The 19,240-nt window shown below is 35.4% G+C and overlaps 1 protein-coding gene across 1 annotated transcript; it reads right to left on the bottom strand.

Annotated features, from left to right (window-relative positions):
- Positions 1 to 1,132: 1,132 nt before the first annotated feature.
- Positions 1,133 to 18,348, bottom strand: cd151l (CD151 antigen, like). The gene is made up of 8 exons (XM_055036926.1): positions 18,179 to 18,348; positions 14,873 to 14,957; positions 12,931 to 13,122; positions 5,785 to 5,859; positions 3,506 to 3,613; positions 2,601 to 2,759; positions 2,335 to 2,421; positions 1,133 to 2,248 (listed from the first exon to the last, which is right to left on the bottom strand). The coding sequence occupies exons 2-8, from the start codon at positions 14,954 to 14,956 to the stop codon at positions 2,189 to 2,191; spliced, it is 765 nt and encodes a 254-aa protein (XP_054892901.1). The 5' UTR covers position 14,957; positions 18,179 to 18,348; the 3' UTR covers positions 1,133 to 2,188.
- Positions 18,349 to 19,240: the final 892 nt, after the last annotated feature.

The raw sequence follows: 19,240 nt of genomic DNA, 5'->3' as shown, positions 1-19,240 counted from the left end.
TTTTAGGATTCAGAGCCGAGTAATTGAGCAAGGAAGGCAGTAATCCACAACAACCTCTGGGTGTTTTTCACACACACTAACTGCCTCTTTTAATCAATGTGCTGTTTGTGGCAGTGAAAGCCTGGAGAGTGCTGCCCCACTGTGTTTGCACTCAGTAAATGCAGCTGGTTCGCTAGAATGAGGCTGATGCACAGTCACCCCGACTCAACACAAGTTGGCCTTGTACCCGACAACAGAGGAACTCTCATCAGAGTCCATTATACACTTCCTGAGCAGCTGTCGGGAATGTGGCTGACATCCCACATCAACATCAGAACAACACAGAGCTGAAACATTAGGGAATTGCCTTTAAGTTAATACACTAATGCACCTGTAAGCTGGTGCCATTTGTGTAAGGTCCACTGGTTATGGCCACGTGGTTTGTTTTATTGTGTGCAAATAATGTAATTTTTGGTTCTACCTGGTATGTAAACTGTGTTGTGAGAGATTTTGTTCTGTTAAACTAAAACAAATTAACTCTGAAGAGCTACTACGTTACCTTAAAATTCAATATAACCTTATAATTAAATGAAATTGTTGCAAACTAACAAAGTAGCACTTAAAGCTGAGGTATGTCACTCAAAAAAAAAACATATTTGTGTGTCACTATGTTGTGATGGTATGAAACAGATTATCTGAAAGACATTCAAGCTCCCTTACTTCCTCCCAATGCTATTGCCATCTGCAGAAATGCATCAATCAGAGTAAGGACAGTCTGATTATATGTGTAAGTGCCACATACATGCGCATGATTGCCAGGCTAAGTCCCTTATTTTTGTTGTTTGCCCTGGGAGAAGGCAGAGCTTGATTTTTTTCAACAGTTTATCCATCTCATTTCATACCGTTACAACATAATTTTAATAAACATAAAAAAATGACATATTAACTTTAATAGATGGGAGAGGATATACGATTGTCACAATATTTCCTTTTGTATTCAGACACCATAGGTCGAGAGTTTTCACTTGGTTTGATCTAAAACCATCCCATTTTACATCTGCATGTTTCTTAAAGCTTGTTGCCCAGTGGTGGCTCTACTCTTAAGCTTTTTGCAGCACAGATTTGATTGGGAAAGCACACACTCAAAAACAAATAACAGCATGGATCAGTGTTTATTCAAAGAACATCATACAATCGAAACAGAAATGCAGTAGGTTAATTCAGTGCTTCGCTTAAGGCACACATTAAAGATCACTATCAGATGTGTAGAAATAATTTCCTACAGGTGTGTTAAATACAAAATGCTGGCAAGCTGTAAAAAAAATCTAAGCAAAACATTAATTTAAGAAGTACAATCAAAAAGGAAACATCAGTACCACTGACATGATACAGTTGGCTTAATTTTGTAGTTTATAACTTTGGCATAGTTACATAAGAGAAAATCAAAAACAGTAGGTCCTTTATTACAAGTAATGTCATTCTTGCATGCATCATATATTTTATTTTAACTTAGCTTTTAAACATTCGAACAGTCCAACAGCACATGAGCTGTGAGGGACACCAACTAGTCCAGCAGCGCTCTAACAACATGCAATAAAGTTGATTAAAGCATATTTTTATTATAGACATTTCAGGGAGTAAAAGCAAAACGTAAAATCCTGAAATGGTCTACAACGATGTTAAATATTTAAAAGGCCACTCTAATCTGAAATGCATCATTTTTTCATTACTGCTGACACAAAATGTTGTCAGATTTAAAGATTTGAGCTTATTATAGCCCATGATGCTGGTATAAAGAAGCTGTTGAGATTCAGGATTAACACTTTCTACAAAGTACCAGTTTTACTCTACTGATCTTTACGCCAGTCTCCCGCATACCAGCCATCCCATGTGTATTAAAAGTTCTTTATGGGAATCAGTGTGGCAGAAAACAACATTGCCTAAGTCTCTAGGAGGCTATTCCTAACTAATTTAAACAAACTGTGTTAAAATTCCCATTGGCTCCTTTCAGAGATTCTTCACGAATTGCATAAAAAAGGTCTGTAGTGTTTTTCCACCCTTTGTTTCCTAAAATGAGATTCTCTGATGTGCAATTAGATCCCTTGCATTTTTTTTTTAAATCTCCAGTGTAAAAAATAAAGAAAGAACCTACGAGCTAATTTGAGTATAGTACATGGCTTATACGGCTGCCTCCTTCACCCACACTCTTTTAGTATGGCTCTGCCTTCAGACTTCGGTATAGGCAGCATGTAAACACCATTCCAATAATCTGCAGACCAGAGGGAAGGAGGGTAACATAGATTATTATGTTTACTGAATACCTCCTTAAGTTGAAGCAAATATGTACACACTCACCTGTACACAAGCAATCCCAATGCCGACAGCTCCAATAATCTTCAGATGTTCCAGGGTGAATTTCTCCAGTTTGCTGATGCAACCGCCCTAAATGAAAAAAACAAACAGTGGCTTCAGGTAACATCAGTATACGTGGGAGTATTGTTGAAGTCTCACTTCAAACAAATGCTATATATGCAGTACAGTTCTGCAGCACATACTGTCTATACTGAAATTTCAGGACAAAAATACAGCTGAATAGCCCTCAGCGTGCAACATGTTCTCACCTCCACCTTGTAGATGTTGGAGGGGTGATCCCTTTGGCCGCATAAGTCAATTTCAGTCTTACAGCAGCTGTCAGGGACCTTCCTGCCCTTTGAATCTGCGCTGCGGATCCACTCGCTCTCCACCCAGTCAGTTGAGTTGTTGCTCCCACAACACTTGAACTGATGGAAAAGAAGGAAGATATGCATTTTCAATTAGGAAATGTAATCAAACCAAAACATAGAAAACTGTCACAATCAAGGAAAACGAAAAAGGAACTTTTTGTCAAAAAATGAAAAAAATCCTGCCTGTGTGGAAGAGAGACGAGCATAAGCCATTACATATAAGACAAACAGCAAACATGTATAAAATACAAAGGATAGATTGGTTTTATAATTTTTTTTGGTTGTTGCATTTTTATTTGGGATATTTAAAATATCTTCTGGTGTTAAGTGAAGCCTTTGAGAAGACAAACTTGATAAATGTCATTATCAATAGACTACTTGAAAATAGTCTCATTAACATTATTTTAAAGATATTATCTGGGACAATATATCATCCAGTAAAATATGTTATTAGCATTGCATAACTTCAGATAATTGCAAGAAGTATTGGTTAGAGGGAGCAGTGTAAGAATGCATGCCACACTTTTTGGACTTTCTCACAAATAAAAAACAAGCAAATTTTGTCTTGCAAAAGCATTATTTTCCAAGTCACTTTAGCTGTTCTTGGGTGTCAATTGAAAAAAAAAAAAGGTTTTTATTCCTCTAAAGTTTTAATAATCTAGAACATCACAGACACAGACAAACCTAACCAAAAACTATCATATTCATAGTTTTGTAGATTTTCAGGCTTTGCCAAAATATTATGGCAACATGCTGTAATATTTGTAGAAATAGCCATCTGGTGCATTCAACCATTTACTTACCTCTTGCTGCAGCTTGTCAACAGCCTTGGTGATGTGCATGTTTTCATCGCTCTGTCTGTACTTGTTGGTCATAGTGGCCTTCAGGTTCTGCTTTAGTTCATCATTCAGCTGTTAAGCCAAACAGACAGCCACATATCAATGCTGTAGCTACCCAGTACAATTACAATAGGCGTCTGAGCACAAAGCATGAACATAAGTGATGAATTAGCTGCGACAGCCAAGTTCACTAAATATAGCACACAAATAACACTGGGGATAAAACCTCTATTGTATCAATACATGTCACAGATGGCAGTTCTGCAGTCAGTAAGTAAAGCCAGTAAAAAGGAAAATAAAGTCTGTATTTCTCTCTATTCTTTAAGCAGTGGCAGAAAAATGCTCACTGGAGGAGCGGGAGGTCTGTGGGGCTCAGTTTCTATGGCAACAAGCCAGCTGGGGAACCACTGGAAATCAAAGCATGAAGGGGATATCAAGGGAATGAATGATGAAAAGATGAATGGAAGATGGAGACAGAGAGACAATAGACAGAGAGCTGATGGCAAAAAAGGAGAGGATGGAAAGTGAAATGAGGGTGTTAAGATTTCCATAATACCTGTTGACAGGTTGGGAAACAGAGTAAAGTGGAAACATCCAGAGACAGTATGGCACAGCATTCTCAGCATTGTTAATGCTACCAAACAGCTGCAGCTCCCCAGATTTTTTAAGCTTAAATGTTTTCTATGGAATATTTAGCAAATAAATAAGGAGATTCCCTCATTCTGAAACTTTAAGAGGGAAAGAACAAGACAGGTATAGCTAACCAAACACACGCGAGTTCCTCCATTAAAGCAGATGTCTTAACACTTTGCTTCTCTAATGGTACGTGTCATTTATAGTTGGAACTCGGAAACTAAAACTTGGTAGTTGGAAAAATAATAGAAATTCCCCTTCACGTTGTTCTGCCCACTTGGAAAGTGGGAGAGATTCTGACTGTGACCAGTTAAAATTTGCAAGTCCAACTTTGAGTTTCAATATGGCCGCTTCTTGCATCAACGGCAGTAAGTTGTGGTGGAAACATGTTTATTTAACAAGAAGACTGTTGACTGGTAGAGCATTGCCTCAGTTGTGATGTCAAAACCTCCTCTGAGAGAAATACAACACAGCATGAGCACTCATGTTTTTATCAGCACAATGCCAAGGTAGAAAGACATTAGCAATGGTCCCTAAAGAAATGACTGTAGATACAACTCCACAATTCATGCAGTGTCTATGTCACTCCTGAACAACTCAATGAACATATGAGTTTCTATATATATGAAATAAAGGAAACTGGGCCATGTAGTGGAAAAACTGGCTGTGAGCTATCTGAGAGAAATTAGCTCATAAAACCATAAATATTGTTCCAATCCAGAATAAGGAAAAGACATGAACCAATAATGTTTGTAAGCTGCTGATAAACTGGATATTTTTAATAATTGAAGTAGCTACACTGATTGCAGTACACTTCAAGACTCTCCAGTTGCTGAGCTACAAGCAATACAACTTTAGCTCAAGAGAAAGAGTAACGTGAAGTCAGCTTTGCTAACAGAGGATAAAGCACATCTTATTTGCTAATGTTAAGAGTGAAAGCAAGACAATATACTGAGATGGCTGTGAGGTTCAGCTTGGATTTTAAATTAGCTAAAATGAGATAAACCAAATATTTATACATTCAGGTGTGGAAACCGGCTCTAGTATAAGTGAGAAAATTCAAACTCAACAAATGGTCTCAAAGTGCTGACAAAGCATTCAGCCTTGATGTGTGTACTACTGGAGGCGTTTTGCATTCCGTTTGCACTAAATGTACCACAAGTAATATGGGCAGTCAGATATTCATATTTTTAATGGGCTGTCCCATGTTTCCTTCCAGCAATCTCATTTATCATGCTAGTTTTGTTGCATTTAGGATTACAGCAGAGCACAAGCCATGTGGGAAAAGAAACAGTTGTCTATGTTCTGTTTCAAGGCTTTTGACTGCGTGCTTGGATTAGGAGCCACAAAACACTGCCAGTATGCTCTATTGATTTTATAGTAGCACGCTTTGTACTGCTACACACCTTAAACTCATCTGAAGCCAGGTGATCACTTTTTGTTTAGTACAGTCACATCTACTTACAGCTGCAATGTAGATTTAATAAGGTTTGATTCAAAATTGTACTGTATTGAGATATTCATCTGAATATCTAGTGCTTTTTCCACACCAATTTTCAGAATGCAAGTAGCTGATTTTCTATTCATTCTATTTGACAAATATGGCTTACCTGCTGATAATAGATGTAGGCCAGGACACCAGCCAGGATCTCCAACAGAAAGATACATAGAAGCAGCACAAAGTACTGAGTACAGAAAGAACAGAGAAGAAACACAGTTATTGCACAGTAATGAGATGAAGAGACAACTTACTAATAAATTACATGTGACAGCTCAGTGGCTGTGTCTAATCCTGTTTCCCTTGATTTATCTCAAATAGTTTTTCTATTACAAAACCATTGCGTTATCTATACTTAAGCTGCAGCACTGCTACGAAAGTAACAAAACTGTGGTAACGAATTAGTTTGGTGGCATTCTTTTCGTCTTGAGTTAGAAATACTACTGTTAGACATTGGCCAACGGTACAACATTTTAACAACCTACAAAGCATCCCAAATCTGCACTAATACTATTTATTAATACTAGCAGATATACTGAAAACAGTTACAATAGCATTTATTTGGTATCCCAAACAGAGGATAGGATACCTAGATTTGTTATTTCACGTTATGTAGATGAAAATGCCTGAACAAACATGTGGAAAATGAAATAGGCACGCTTTCTGCCAATATATCCTGGCAGAAACAACAAAAGGAAACAGAGAAAAGTTTCCAAAACCATGCTGATTCTGCAACGTTAGCAATTAAAACAATTTTGCAGAGAATTCAGCCAATGTCTCTGCTCCAATCTTCATCAAGCAGACCACAAAGGAGGGATTCAACAAAATAAAATTACTTGAAACCCAAAGAGCAGTTTTATGAAAGGTTATTGCAGTTTTAGTTTTTTAATTGTAACATTGTAAAATCTTTGGATAACTGACTCATGACTATTGGAGAACACAGAGTGTTTTTCTAACAGTTCACTGAACTCTAGCCAGTGCTTGGTGAACTGTGTGTGATTGTGTGAACTGTCAGACTGAAAACTGAACCTATTAAAGAATATACTGAACAGTCTATTGTGTGCAATGTGTGTTTCACCTCCTTCAAACCCACACTGCACACAAGAGAAGCATGAACTCAAGTGTCTCTCTCTATACCTCCTAAACTCAGCTGCTAAGGAAAGGTATAAGGAACAGCAAAATAGCATTACTATGCATTTAGGACTGTATACAAAAGTAATGTAGTTACTGCACACATCAGTGTTAATATGAGGTAATCCTAAAGTAAAATGGGCACATATTAACCAATACCTATTTCTAATTTGTTGCCATTTGTGTATGCGTTTCTAGAGGGAAGGCATTTGCTTGGGAATGTTGCAATTATAGTGGTTGTGAGGTGTTAAAATGAACCAATGATGCAAATTCTGTGGGCATACAAGTAAAAAAACAACATGAAAATATGATTGTACATATTACATGTAGTACTGTGCTACAAATGAAGCCTGATGACATACAATAAAAATCTAATTATAAAAACAATACCCTTCCTTTTCAGATAATTTGAATTTTCAGCAATTTGACACAAAGTAATAGATAATAGAGCTTCAAACCTTCAATTTATCACAGTTATAATCTCTGCTTATTCGGAGAGGTTTGTTGTTCAGAGTTTATTATCAACATCTGATTCATGAACTGTGGAAAAAGGAGGGAGAGTGAGGCTTTGTCATTTCTTGCCAAAAGAAAAAGCAGCCTGTCCCTCTTCAGAATAGGAGACAAGAAGCGATATTATCTGACCAAGAGCTTGGCCTGAATTTTCCTTTGTCCGCCTCGATCACAGTGAGAAATTCAGCTTCGTGGTGGACTTAGTCTCCAACTTTGATGGCTCAGCCAGATTAAATCTTTGAACAGCTCTATGAAAGCTGAAGACGGGAAATGTTTGGAAGTTCAATAAAATACAAATGTGAATGTATTTTGAATGTAATAATTTTGAAAATGATTGGGACATTACCAGAAAAAACTATGCCTTTAACACGGGATTTTTAAGTGTTAGTGTGAAGTTACTCTAACGTTTCACCAAGAGTTAGGTTATCTTAATAATATATCATACAATGTGAAAATAACAAATAATTGTAACATTTTAAATTCCAGCAATATCTTTTTATTCCTTTAATATTTTATTTATATATTCATTTACTTATACACTTAAAATACATATTTTGTTTCTGGTTATTTTAACATTAGGAGTTTTCCCATATAGTTTCTAATTTTTATTAGTAAGATGGATTTTTTTTACGACTATAATTAAAGTGTAAGTATACAGCAAAGTAAGGTGCTGTGTACTTACTTTTTTTAGGAAACGCATACGTTTCCTAAAAAAAATACTCTGTCTTAAACAGACTGGAGTAGATATGCAGGGTGTCAACCTGTAGTTGCCTGTAGAGACTGAGTGACTGAGTGCAGACTTAAAAGGGCCTCTCATGATTTCAGGCCCATTTTCTCTCACACACTGTCACTTTACATCTGAGCCACAGTTCTTCTCCCTGTACACATCAGGGCACAGTGTAACTCCTGTGCAGTGTCAAAATCCTGTTGAAGCTTTGATTCCCACAGTACTGCATCGTGAAACAGCTGTATGTCTGAAAAAATATTTTATTTGTAGACAGCAAATATATCAATGTTGAATTTGACTATTTAGGCTCAGCTGATAGAAAAGAGGCTGCGGTTATCCTTGTTGTTGTGCACTTTTATCTGCCACACTTTTTTCCTTCCACTCAATGTTCCACTAATATGCTTGAATACAACTCCCTGAACAGATACCATATTTAGTAATAACCTTTTGTAGCTTACACTATACGCACAGGGTGTCAATGGATGTCTGCTGGATATCTGTCAAATTATGTATACACCATAATATGATATAACACAACTTTTATGTATTAAAAAAAATCCCTTTTCTTGGTCTCTCAATTGTTTTTTTTTCTGTTTTGTTTTTTTTTGTAAATTTCAATTAACTTTTTGATAAAATGTAAATTAATTTAGTTGAAACTTCCTACCTTTTGTGAAACATCAATAAAGTATTTTGGCTAAAAGTTTGAAGATTACAGAGGCATAAATCAGAGCAGATGTGAAATATGATAATTTTTGGTACTACATATTTATACTAGGTACAAGTGGGTCAATAATTACATTTTACAAATATAATTATGGATGAGATTTTATTGTGGGGTCTAAAATGTCTAAAGTTTGAAAATATGTCAAGATTAAGAAGATATTGTAAATTATTCATCCATTATGATCACACAGATTTCCCAGAGGATACAAATAGTCAATGGCAGCTGTGGTTTTTTTTGGAATCTGAACTTCATAAATAAAACATTTTATATAAAGAAATAATAACTTAAAAATGCTAATGCTTTTAAGATTTAAAGAGAACACTTTATTTCACAAATTGCCTCTTTTTGGACCTGGCTAAAGTCATACAAACATACAAAACAATAACTTGAACTCCATCTCTGGTCATTTCCCACCTGACAACTTCATTCCTTCTCTGTGATTCATGACTTTCATCTCCACTCTTCACTATGCATCAAGGAGCACAGGCACAAGCTGAATGTGCTCACAGATTTCAAACCAAGATTCTGCTTCAGCTCACACAATATCTGCTATCCTGTTAAGGTTTCTTAGACCTAGTGTATTTAATCCTGTGCATTTTTATAATACAATATACCCAAGAGTTAATCAGGGCATGACACATCTAAGGTTAGGCAATTGTTCAAAGACCCTGGCTGACTCAATAAAGACTTTCATTTGTGGTTCATGACCAGTGAACATATTAGTCTCGAAAGGCTCATCAGGTTTCTGAACAGCAGCTCTGACCAAAATGAAGTCCAGAGCCGCAATCCCTTTAACCTTTGCTTCTGCACCCAGCCGGCTGCTTGAGATAAAAACATTCAATAAAAAGCAAAAGGAGATAACAAATACATTTAGACAAGGAAAGATGGTAAAGAAGAAAGAAGACATGGATGTTGAGAAAAAGGTTGTAAAACAGAACAGAATACATGTTAGATTTAGTAGAGAACTAAGTTGTCAATCTGCAAAAGATTGCGAGATGTTTGAAATATTTTTTGACAAGCTAATTATATCTTATTGCTACTATGCTATATTTGTGTCTTTTATTCAAGAGAAACATTTTTTGATGAAACATTACAAAAGTTAGAACAAAAGTATATAAGAGAGTAAATAAAAAATATTAAAAAAAACAAGATGAGATATGCTGAATTTTCTTTCAAGGATTAACTTGCCCATAAGTTTTGATGCAAGGCCTAATTTCTATTCAAGAACTATAAAAGTATGATAATTAAGATCAGTCATCTGAACTCAAAATAATAATAATCATTTTTGAAGCAGAAGTCAGTGTTAGGAAGGGAAGTGGTTGTGAAAACAGTTCTCTTAAATAAATACTTTAAAACAAAGACAATATAATCATGATGTGTAGACATTGCATCTTATTTTAGCATACATAAGAAATGTTAGCATTAGTTCTTTGTATTTCTTGAATATAGATTATAAACTCTGAAATTTCCAAATGTAATGGTGGTAAATTTAAGAACTTAAAATGATGGGCCAGATCAAACTGTCTCAACTCAACTTAGCTTTCTTGTTTTCTGCTAAAATTAGTACTTTCTTACAGTCCATGCAATTTGACAAACTAAGCTTAAACTAATTATTCCTTAAAAAAATAGAAAGGTGAAAAACTAGCACAGTCAAAGCTAACATCTTCTATTCTGCAAAAATGTCATTTAGTGTAAACAAGAATAAAAAATAAGAGAAACTGAATGAATTTGCTCTTCCACTGCTGAATCTAGCCACTAAGAATTAAACTCCATTTAAATTCTTAAGCTTAAGAATTTAAATAAATAAAGACACACCAAATATCGTGTTGTTATTCTCCCTGTTCGGTTTCTCTAAAATATAAATACAATGAAGGTGAGAGTTTGGAGAAACTCAGCACACCTCCCTCGCCTGGCCCTTGGCAGTTTGCTCTTTCGATCTTTGTTCTCCTAACCTCTATGGAGCGGGAACATCATCCATATCCTCACTAAAAGACCTTTAGTCAAAGGAAACAGCTGCTGGTCTATTTAGGCCTTAAAGCAGCAAAATACAGCAATGAAGCTTTGAAGGGAATCGTTTTGATGAGATCAGCTCTTATGACCTTCAGGTTACACAACAGAGGTGCCAATCAGTGCATGTGTGCTCTCAGCAAGAAACAGGTGAGAACCCCCACATTCCTTCAAAAAAAAAAAAACAATTACCTTTCCACTCTACCCCTCCTTCCTGTCCTTTTGTTCAACCTCTATTAACAATCCAGATAGCATCTCTCCTTGCCGGCAAGTATATTCGTTCATGCTGATTCATCGTTGTAATCTCAACTCTTTAGAATGTATCAAGCATTGAAATCACACTGGAAAAGAAGTCACATGCAAAAAATTCTGGAATGAAAATCTAATTTAGGGGGCTATATATAGATTGAAATTAAGACTAGTATATCAAGTTTTAAGTAATTTATTACAATTCCACAAAAGCGCTGAGAAGTTTGTAGGAACAAATGAGGAAAGAAAATGAAAATGTAACTATGAATTGACTAGTTGCTCACACCAAATTAAAACTGTATAATTTATCACAGTGAATAATTAATTTTGTTTGTTTAAACAAAATTTAATTAAGGGCTAGACACCTTCTGAAGAGGTAACACATAAATTTCTTACATCTCGCTTGAATCACTGCAACCCCCTGTATGTTTGTGCTTCTCAGGCATCGCTAATGCATCTGCAGTCTGTACACAATGCAGCAGCTTGCCTTGTCTGAAAGCAAAAGGTGCATTTACATTACCCTTGCACTGATTTCCTAATTCTTACAGAATTCCATTGAATATTTTACTGTTAACCTACAAGTCTTAACAGCTTGGCACCACACTGCTTATCTGATCTTCTTTCCTCTCAAGAAGAGACCAATGGCTCTTAGATCCACTGGTCAATTACTCTCAGATGCCCTCAGATTCAGATTAAAAACCAGAGGTGACTAAGTCTTTCCTGTAGTGGACACGGAGCTCTGAAACAGCCTACCTTCAAAAAGCAGAGACACTCCAATACTTGCTCTATTTAAATCTTTTCTACAAACTTTTTTTTTGGCTTACAATTCTAGCAAAGCAGGGTTTTGTGGCAACTGTCAAAAGGTGGAAGCTGCACTGCTTTGGTCCAAGGCCCACATCCTCTCGTACAAAATAGACAGGAGAGGTTGAGGGGAAAACAAAGACAACGCTGGATGGTGGACATCAAAGGGAAGGTAAGTGGGGGGGAATCTGAGGCTGTTGCCAGAGAGCAGCAGTGAAAGTCTCCAACCTACAATGATAAGGATGGGATTAGACTAAAGTAGACCTCTTCTGAGAGGTCAGAGAAGTTTCATCACATTGTGAGAAAGATGGAATTTTTGTGCTTACAACTGAAGTCAGACTGCAAGTCAAATATGGCCAAATATGGTCATGCCTATTAGGAAGAATTTCAAACTGATCACAATTCAAAAGTAAAAAGCTTCCATCCCAGTGCAATGGAGAGAGATGAAGTACAAACAACAAGGCACGCACTTACTCATTCCTAAGGGGAATACAGAGAACCTAATTAAACTAACAGTCATGTGTTTTGATTGTAGGAAGGAAACCGTACATGGATGAGCTCTCTATCAAAATGCAAATTCTATGCAGAAGCAGCATAGAAACCTTGTTGCAAGGCATTGTTTCTAGCCACATTGTCCGCCCATTTCACTCTCCGAACAAAGTCACAAGAGTTACATGTCTGTATGGAAAAAACTGTTTTGGGAGTGTTGGGAGGTGGTTTTATTGGAAGATTCTGTGCTGTGTCTGTGTTCCAAGTCCAAATGTCTGTTTTGTCTGAAGAGAAATATATTAGCTGGGATCTCATAACATGGAAGTACTGGAAAAATAGAACTGTGGTTTTAATATTAGCTTAATGCTTTTTGGCTTACTGACAGTAAGGAAAAATATTTCCACATGCCAAGAAAAAAAAAAAAGAATCATTCCACATTATTACAAACTCAGCTTCCACAGTTGTGCTTAGTGGCAGAAAAAACACATGTGTATTTTCTGATTTCATTTTGTTGACGCTGAACACCAGAAACAACTTCTGTTTCACACATTGCAATATTTTCACAGCACTGAAGTTGGATACAGCTTCCAATATCTTTCTACCTTGGTGTGATCTCTTACCACTCCCAGCAGCTTCCTCTGCTCCTTGAAAGTGGCACAGCAGCCCAGCACGCCTGTTACCATGACAATGGCTCCAGCTAGGACCAGTATGTAGGCGGAGGCAGCGTAGGTCTTGGAGGGGAGGAGGCTGATGTAGTCGCTCTTTTCCACCAAGGTCCAAACACCCACTGCCATCACAACTCCTCCTGCCAGCTAGGAGAAAAAGGCACAGGATGGATTCAGGTGTCTTTCAGTGGACAGAGCTTAAAAGCAAAACAAGTCACGTTCTGATCAAGAAAGCAGTAAAAACTGCAATAATTGAGAGGCAACTTTTTCTACAGAGAGAAAAAAGTTCACTTCAATTTTCACATTGTCTAAATCAGAATCTAAAGGACAAAAATATGTGTTCATCTAAAGAATAACTATAAAGAAGAACTTTGGTGTTATTTTCTTTACTGAAATAACAGAATGGAACAAACTGATGGATATGTGCGGCAGTCATGTTTCGTTAACAGAAAGTGCAAAGTAGCCAGGTTTTTTCATTTACCTGTGCTTCATTTTGTTAGGTGCTTAAAATGAAGTAAGTGGACTGTTTGGTATCCTTAAGTTCTCTATTTGTTTATAACAACTTTTCAGAATTGGACTAAAACATATGCTGCATTTGAGTCAATTTAGGATAATTTCATAAGTTTTGCTTTAGTGCCTTTTCAATTTTGAGTTGAAGGTAGCAGTAAAACTTTCACACTGATGCTCAGGTAAGAAAAATGTTTCTGTGGTTATTTTCATCAAAAATTCTGCTCTGAATTTGAAAGAACGGAAAAGGACAAAAATCTGAAAGGGCAACAAGGGATTTCAATTATATATATATATATATATATATATATATATATATATATATATATATAATATATATATATATATATATATATATATATATATATATATATATATAAGAAAAACATTTTTTCTTAGAAACAAAGTACAAAACATTTGCATGGAGAAAATGATTCTCAAAAAAGACTACTAACTGTGTTCTTGTAAGTATTCACAACTTTTAAAAGCAATGATCTGGCTTACATGTTTCTGAGCCTGAAACAAGACAAAGTAATCAAATACAAATTAAAATAGGAAGATTCTAACAGCAAATACTTGTCACAATTAAGAAGAGAGAATAAAGAGTCACATCAATCTAATGTAATTAACACTGACTCACTAATTACATAACGGCTCGAAAAAAAGAATCATATGTAAGACCTGAAAAAGGTGAGCAATGTAACAGAAACATTAATAACATATGCCTTAATCCGTTAGAATTAAAGAGAATGAGGTTTAAACTCTAAAATAATAACAAGGTAGAAAAGGGGTACCCTGTATTTAACAGTTAAAGTTAGTCTTTTTTTAAGAATCATTTTAACAGAGTTAAAAACTGAGTTAAAAACCAAACAATTGGATTACTAGTTAGACCATATCCACAAATATTTGAAGCTCACAAATTGGTGACACCCAGTGGTAGTAAGAGGAACATCTGAATTTCATGTTGGATAAGAGAATGTGCCCACTTATGAAAATATGCTAGAAACTCACAGGCACCCACCAGGAGTAGTATCACTTATGACCAGTAACTGAATGAAGCAAATTTATATTTTCTGTTCAGTGTCTTAATGCACACATGCCACACAATGTGCATACTTTACAGTTCCAGACTTAACTTTTCACATTTTTCAGGCTATCAAAAAGTTAAAAATCTGTTAGATTTCTACACTATTAGCAGTGAGATTAAATGAGATAACTTTAGGTTTTAAACAGTAATGATCTAATTTCTTTTGCACTCCAAATCCAGCAATCTGTAGCAGCTCAGCTAAAATTGTTTAAGTCAAATGTATTTTTACCAACAGTGCATATTTGCAGAGACATTATTATCAAATCATCTGTGACAACTCAGCATGCCCCAATGGGAACTTACCCAAAAGAGAAAGTTGAAAGTAAACAGGAGGTATTTCAGGCAGACAGTTCCACATGCTTCCTTCTTCTCCTCATAAGCCCCCATGCTGGAAAGAAACAGTAGACAGACACCCATAATCAAACTGTGATGCCAACTTGTGATTTGTTTTTAGTATACAATAAAAATTCAATTAAAACAAAAAAGCACCCAGACTTATCAAGTCTGTGCCAATCTATGGGCATATTTGACAATGATATTGATAAAAAGACTAAATCAGATTTATTCTTAAGTTAACCCATAAGCTGGAGTTATTTGCACAGTTACTTGAACAGCTAGTATACAATTCCAAGAAAAACAAAATTCACAGTCACTGAGAACAACTGTTGCTAAAAGAATTGTTATACTGTTAAATTCGACTATGGGGAAGTCAGAATTACTTCCCCATAGTGTGGGCAGAGTCAGTGAATTGAGTTATTATATCTGAATGCAGACAGCTCCATGACAGAAAAGTGAGTAAGAGCTAAAGGTTGGAACAGGCTGGAATTAATGAATAATCTCCAACTTCTCAGGTGTTGGACATCTACTCTTTTAGGGACAAAAATGAACAAAAAAAAAACAAACAAAACAAAACATTGTTTTCTGCTAATGAAAAGTGCAGCTAAAAAAACAGAGCTAAAAACAGCTTCACTAACTCTTATGTTCTTAAATTAACAATTTAATCTCTAAGATACTATTTCAAGAGTTTAAAAAATTGTTAAAATCTAAATTTCCTAAGAAATATAGATTACCAATGGCACTTTCAATACTAGTAATTTGATGTTTAAAAAGGCAAACATGCTCAAAAACTTTCAATAACCTCTTTAATCTTTTTCATAATTTCTAATCTCTTCTCCATTTTGTAAAAATAATGGTGATCTCATGTGCTGCTTGCTAGACTACACGCATTATGTGCCTTACTAAATTTTAAAACCTATTTTTAATCATTGTTATTGACGTTTTCTATTTCTCAATAAATTGAGGTTGTTTTCTTCTCCAGCACTACCTTCAGCCATAGAGAGGTTATAGAAATAAATGAATGGAAAGTTTTAAAATATAACCAATCTGATTGTATCCATTTTAAAAATATTCTAATTAGAGAGCCATCTCGTCACAGTTGCCCTACAAGCTAAGGTTTGAAGAGTGAGTAATGAATAATACACTTTGCAATGACTAAAGCTGTGTTTCTGGTAACTGTGCTCTTTACACCTAGCTTTTTTAAACCCACAGTTTTCTTGGATAATTTCCCAGTCAAGCCCAAACTCGTGCTTCCTCCTTCTCCACCTCATTGTCTCATCCTGACTCTCTCGTCTCCTTTCCCCACCCCCACATTTACAATGCAGTCTGTTTCTATGTGGCCACGCATATGACAGAGTGACAGAGTGTGGCTGCTCTCCATCTGTTACAGTGGGGCCTTTTAGTGTGCTCCTGTTAATTAAATTCAAACAAGACGTAACTGCCAACGCTGTCTTTTCTTTCCAGTGCACAACACAAAAACTGCTGAATAAAGATATTTCTTTGAATGCCTGTGAGCTTTTCTTTCAAATGAATCTGGATGGCTTGTGGATCTAATTAAGCATTTTCTTCATTACTCAGATAAGCATTAGGCAAGAAATATCTCTGTTAAAGTCAGTGCTGCCTGTCTGTTTGACAGAGCTGCAACGGCACCATAATTTCAGCTCTTAGGATTTATTTGAAGATTTACAGTGTCTTAAACAATGCCAGAGTAACCATCCATTGTACACTTGCACAAGAGAAGCTATCCTTAGTCAAAATAATTAGACATATGATAAATTTAGCAATCCTTTCAATCCAGTTATTTCACCTCCACTGTCACTTTTAGAGAATTAATGCCATAATAATCTGACACTGGGATTATTTGTTAGTTTTCAGCTTCAACTATGATTTCCTATAGTTACATATAAAATCAAAATATATGAGTTTGAACCACTTATTTATATCTTAAAAGAAAGAAAAACAAAACTGAAAGTATGACTGGGACCATATATCAGAAATGAAGTCATTATTTAGAATATCATCACATATAACTTCAAGTTGAGATACTGTCTGATTACTTAGTGAATGATATTAAATCAAAAATTATAAAATATAGTTTATTTGAAAAAAAGTCACACAAGGAAATAACATCTAACAAAACAGTTGTTTTTTAAGATACATTAACTTCTTTCTATCATTAAGGCATAAAATAGATGGACAAAAAAATATAAATTGTGGAATGTATTTTCTGCATTAGACTTTGCGTTCAATATGCACTCAATTCACATTTTTCCTTGATGTCACCAGATAATCACTGAATAAATGTTAACAAAAGAAAAGAAAGGTTTAGATTTAGAGTAAGTAAAATTAGTAATCACAACTTTAAAATAATAATAAAAAAATCTGTTTGCATATCATATCTATGGCATGGCATTATGAAAGCCAGTTCTACTTTATAGAAAGTAAAATCTCAGCAAGAAAACAGAAAAAAAAAGTTTTCGAGTTTTCTTCTAAAAACATACATGAAGAGTAGTGCACTGAGGGCCAATATGTTAGTAGCATAACTTGCATGCATTGCAACCGAAGTATAATATTCAGCCAATAACATATTGGCTGATGTTAGTAATTTTTAAATATGAGAGTGTCGGTCGGATAATTAAAACGGGGTTGATGTGTGTTGGTTTTTCGACTCTAAGTGATCATATTTTACCCAGGTCATATGTTAAACATTGATATACCAAGCATGGCGTATTCTTCCAAAATGCAAATAAACCATAAATGGAAACATTAGGCATAAATGAAATCACAGATCAAATAGCAGTAAGTTTAAAAATGGCTCCAATGACTCATGCAAACCTGGAAAACCACTGGAATGGAACACAAAGTACAACTTTCCTGAAGTTTCTTGAAGGGTCTAAATTTACAATTAACATTTTATATTTTGGATTAATCCCGGAATGTCAAGTGTCTCCACCAAAATGCTGGTTACATGACTGTACTCCAGAAAACAAAAACAGTTTTCTGGACTGTTAAAGCCAAGCTCTGTGCGAGCTAGCGCTACAGCTGAATGGGCTGATATAACTCGCAGGGAAAATGGTTTGTTTTTAAGCAACGCCGCCCACTAAAAACTAATGAAGACAGTTTTTGTGTTCAACTGCGGAACGTTTCATCAACTAAACCCATATTATGTCTATAACTAAACGAAGGTCGACAGCAGCTTCGTCTGTAGTGTTTACTAACTAACCCGCAGTCTGGACTCGCGTTGACCACATACTACTTCCTGTTTTCACTCACCTGCTATTTCTTCTGTCTTCTATTTCTACAACGAGATGAAATATATGATCAATATATTACTAAACGTGGCTTATGTTCATTCCACGTTGACCTGAAAGAAGCTACGCTGAGAAGAGACTAGGAAGGGGGGGAAAAATCTGTGCGAGGCTCAGAAAAAGAGGCTGGAGCAGCTTCAGGAGACTCCTCCCTATGCCACCTTGTTTCTTGGTTTTCATGTCCTGAGGGGAAGAATAGACTTCATCAGGCGTGGCAGAAAAGTCTTCCTCATGGGAGGGGATTCAGACTTTTTAATTTCAGAATTCAGACTACTCGACTATAGGCTATATAAAAAATAAATAAATAATAAAAAAATAATAATAAAAAAATAATAATAATAATAATAATAATAATAATAATAATAATAATAATAATAATAATAATAATAATTTTTTTTTTTAAAAAGGAAAAAGAAAAGAAAAAAAACTTGAAAGGTTTTCAAAAAGTTAAAATTCTGATTATAGCCAGAATTCATCTCTGGGCAGTCATTTTTCACATGGGCCATTCACTGGTTGCAGAATGTGTGGTTACTTTGTAGCAATCACATTACCTCCACATTTCATTGATGCAGCAGCCAATCTGGCAAATTAATATGTGTATCTCAATTATGCATGGATGTTTTTACTGAAGAACAAAACAATTGGGAAAGGAATGTGCAAAGTTATTTGAATGTAACCATTTGTGCTTCTTGTGTGTAATAGTACAGGCTTACCACTAGATGACAACAGTTGCTTTAAAACTTGACTGGAATCCTTACCGTAATCTTGAAGGGAAATGTGACAGAATGACCTAGAAAACGGCTCACCTTTATTTACATGAACTGTATCCTGCATAGTTTAGTGTAGGTTATAAAATATCAGTTTAATTTACAAAACAAGTCAATATAATGCATATACATCAACATAAAGAAGCAATTCAGTAGTTTATGGAAACATTTAAGCTATATAAGAAATGAAACACAATCAGCACAGGTAGAAAATTTAATCAGGCTTGAGATTTTACATGCTTTCCACACATTTCCCCATG

The sequence above is a fragment of the Poeciliopsis prolifica genome, unplaced genomic scaffold, assembly GCF_027474105.1.
Source record: "Poeciliopsis prolifica strain line A6 unplaced genomic scaffold, Auburn_PproV2 SCAFFOLD011, whole genome shotgun sequence".
NCBI classification, from domain to species: Eukaryota; Metazoa; Chordata; class Actinopteri; order Cyprinodontiformes; family Poeciliidae; genus Poeciliopsis; species Poeciliopsis prolifica.
The sequence above is the reverse complement of the archived record's forward strand: the minus strand, read 5'-3'. Positions and strand labels throughout refer to the sequence as shown.